An 893-nucleotide genomic window follows, 5' to 3' on the forward strand; every position below is an offset into this window, starting at 1 on the left:
TGGGTGTAGATATGCGGGAGGGGCAACCCGACAGTGAAATACCGCAACCGTCAACGTTGTTTTACTTACTCGGTGGCGCGGAGGGAGGCTCGCCTCACTTCTGGATCCAAGCCGCTTCGTGCGCGCGATCCGCGTCGGGGACACTAACAGGTGGGGAGTTTGGCTGGGGCGGCACGTCTGTTAAAAAATAACGCAGGCGCCCGATTTTGAGCTCAATGAGAACAGAAATCTCATGTGGACCGAAAGGGGAAAAGCTCGGTTGATTTTGATTTTCAGTACGAATACAAACCGCGAAAGCGTGGCCTATCGATCCTCTCGTCTTTGGGAATTTCAAGCTAGAGGTGTCAGAAAAGTTACCACAGGGATAACTGGCTTGTGGCTGCCAAGCGTTCATAGCGACGTAGCTTTTTGATCCTTCGATGTCGGCTCTTCCTATCACTGCCTCGCAGCGGGGGCCAAATGCAGGATTGTTCACCCACCAACAGGGAACGTGAGCTGGGTTTAGACCGTCGTGAGACAGGTTAGTTTTACCCTACTGCTGTCTGTTTTTCTACGGTAATTTGGTTCAGTACGAGAGGAACCACCAATTCGCATCATCGGTATAGCCGCCGCCGGAAACGGCGATGCGGCGAAGCTGCCATGCGCCGGATTATAACTGAACGCCTCTAAGTTAGAATCCATGCCGGAAGGAAAGCCACCTACCGGCCCGGGGACGCCACGAGCAACGGTAGCACTGCCTGAGCCGCGAGCGACCACAATTCACGGACCCGGGCCGACGAATCCCTTGCAGACGACTTGAATAAGGAACGGGGTATTGTACGCGGCAGAGTGGCCTTGTTGCCACGATCGGCTGAGATTCAGCCTTGGTTCTGACGATTTGTTGCGCGCGCGCA

At 54.8% G+C, this 893-nt stretch overlaps 1 protein-coding gene across 1 annotated transcript; it reads right to left on the reverse strand.

Annotated features, from left to right (window-relative positions):
* Positions 1 to 151: 151 nt before the first annotated feature.
* EMIHUDRAFT_49061 (hypothetical protein) lies at positions 152 to 439 on the reverse strand (the record flags this gene model as incomplete). The annotated part of the gene is made up of 1 exon (XM_005761352.1): positions 152 to 439. A coding segment is annotated over one exon (288 nt), but the record flags the coding sequence as incomplete, so codon positions are not given.
* Positions 440 to 893: the final 454 nt, after the last annotated feature.

This window comes from Emiliania huxleyi, assembly GCF_000372725.1.
Source record: "Emiliania huxleyi CCMP1516 unplaced genomic scaffold EMIHUscaffold_71, whole genome shotgun sequence".
NCBI classification, from domain to species: domain Eukaryota; phylum Haptophyta; order Isochrysidales; family Noelaerhabdaceae; genus Emiliania; species Emiliania huxleyi.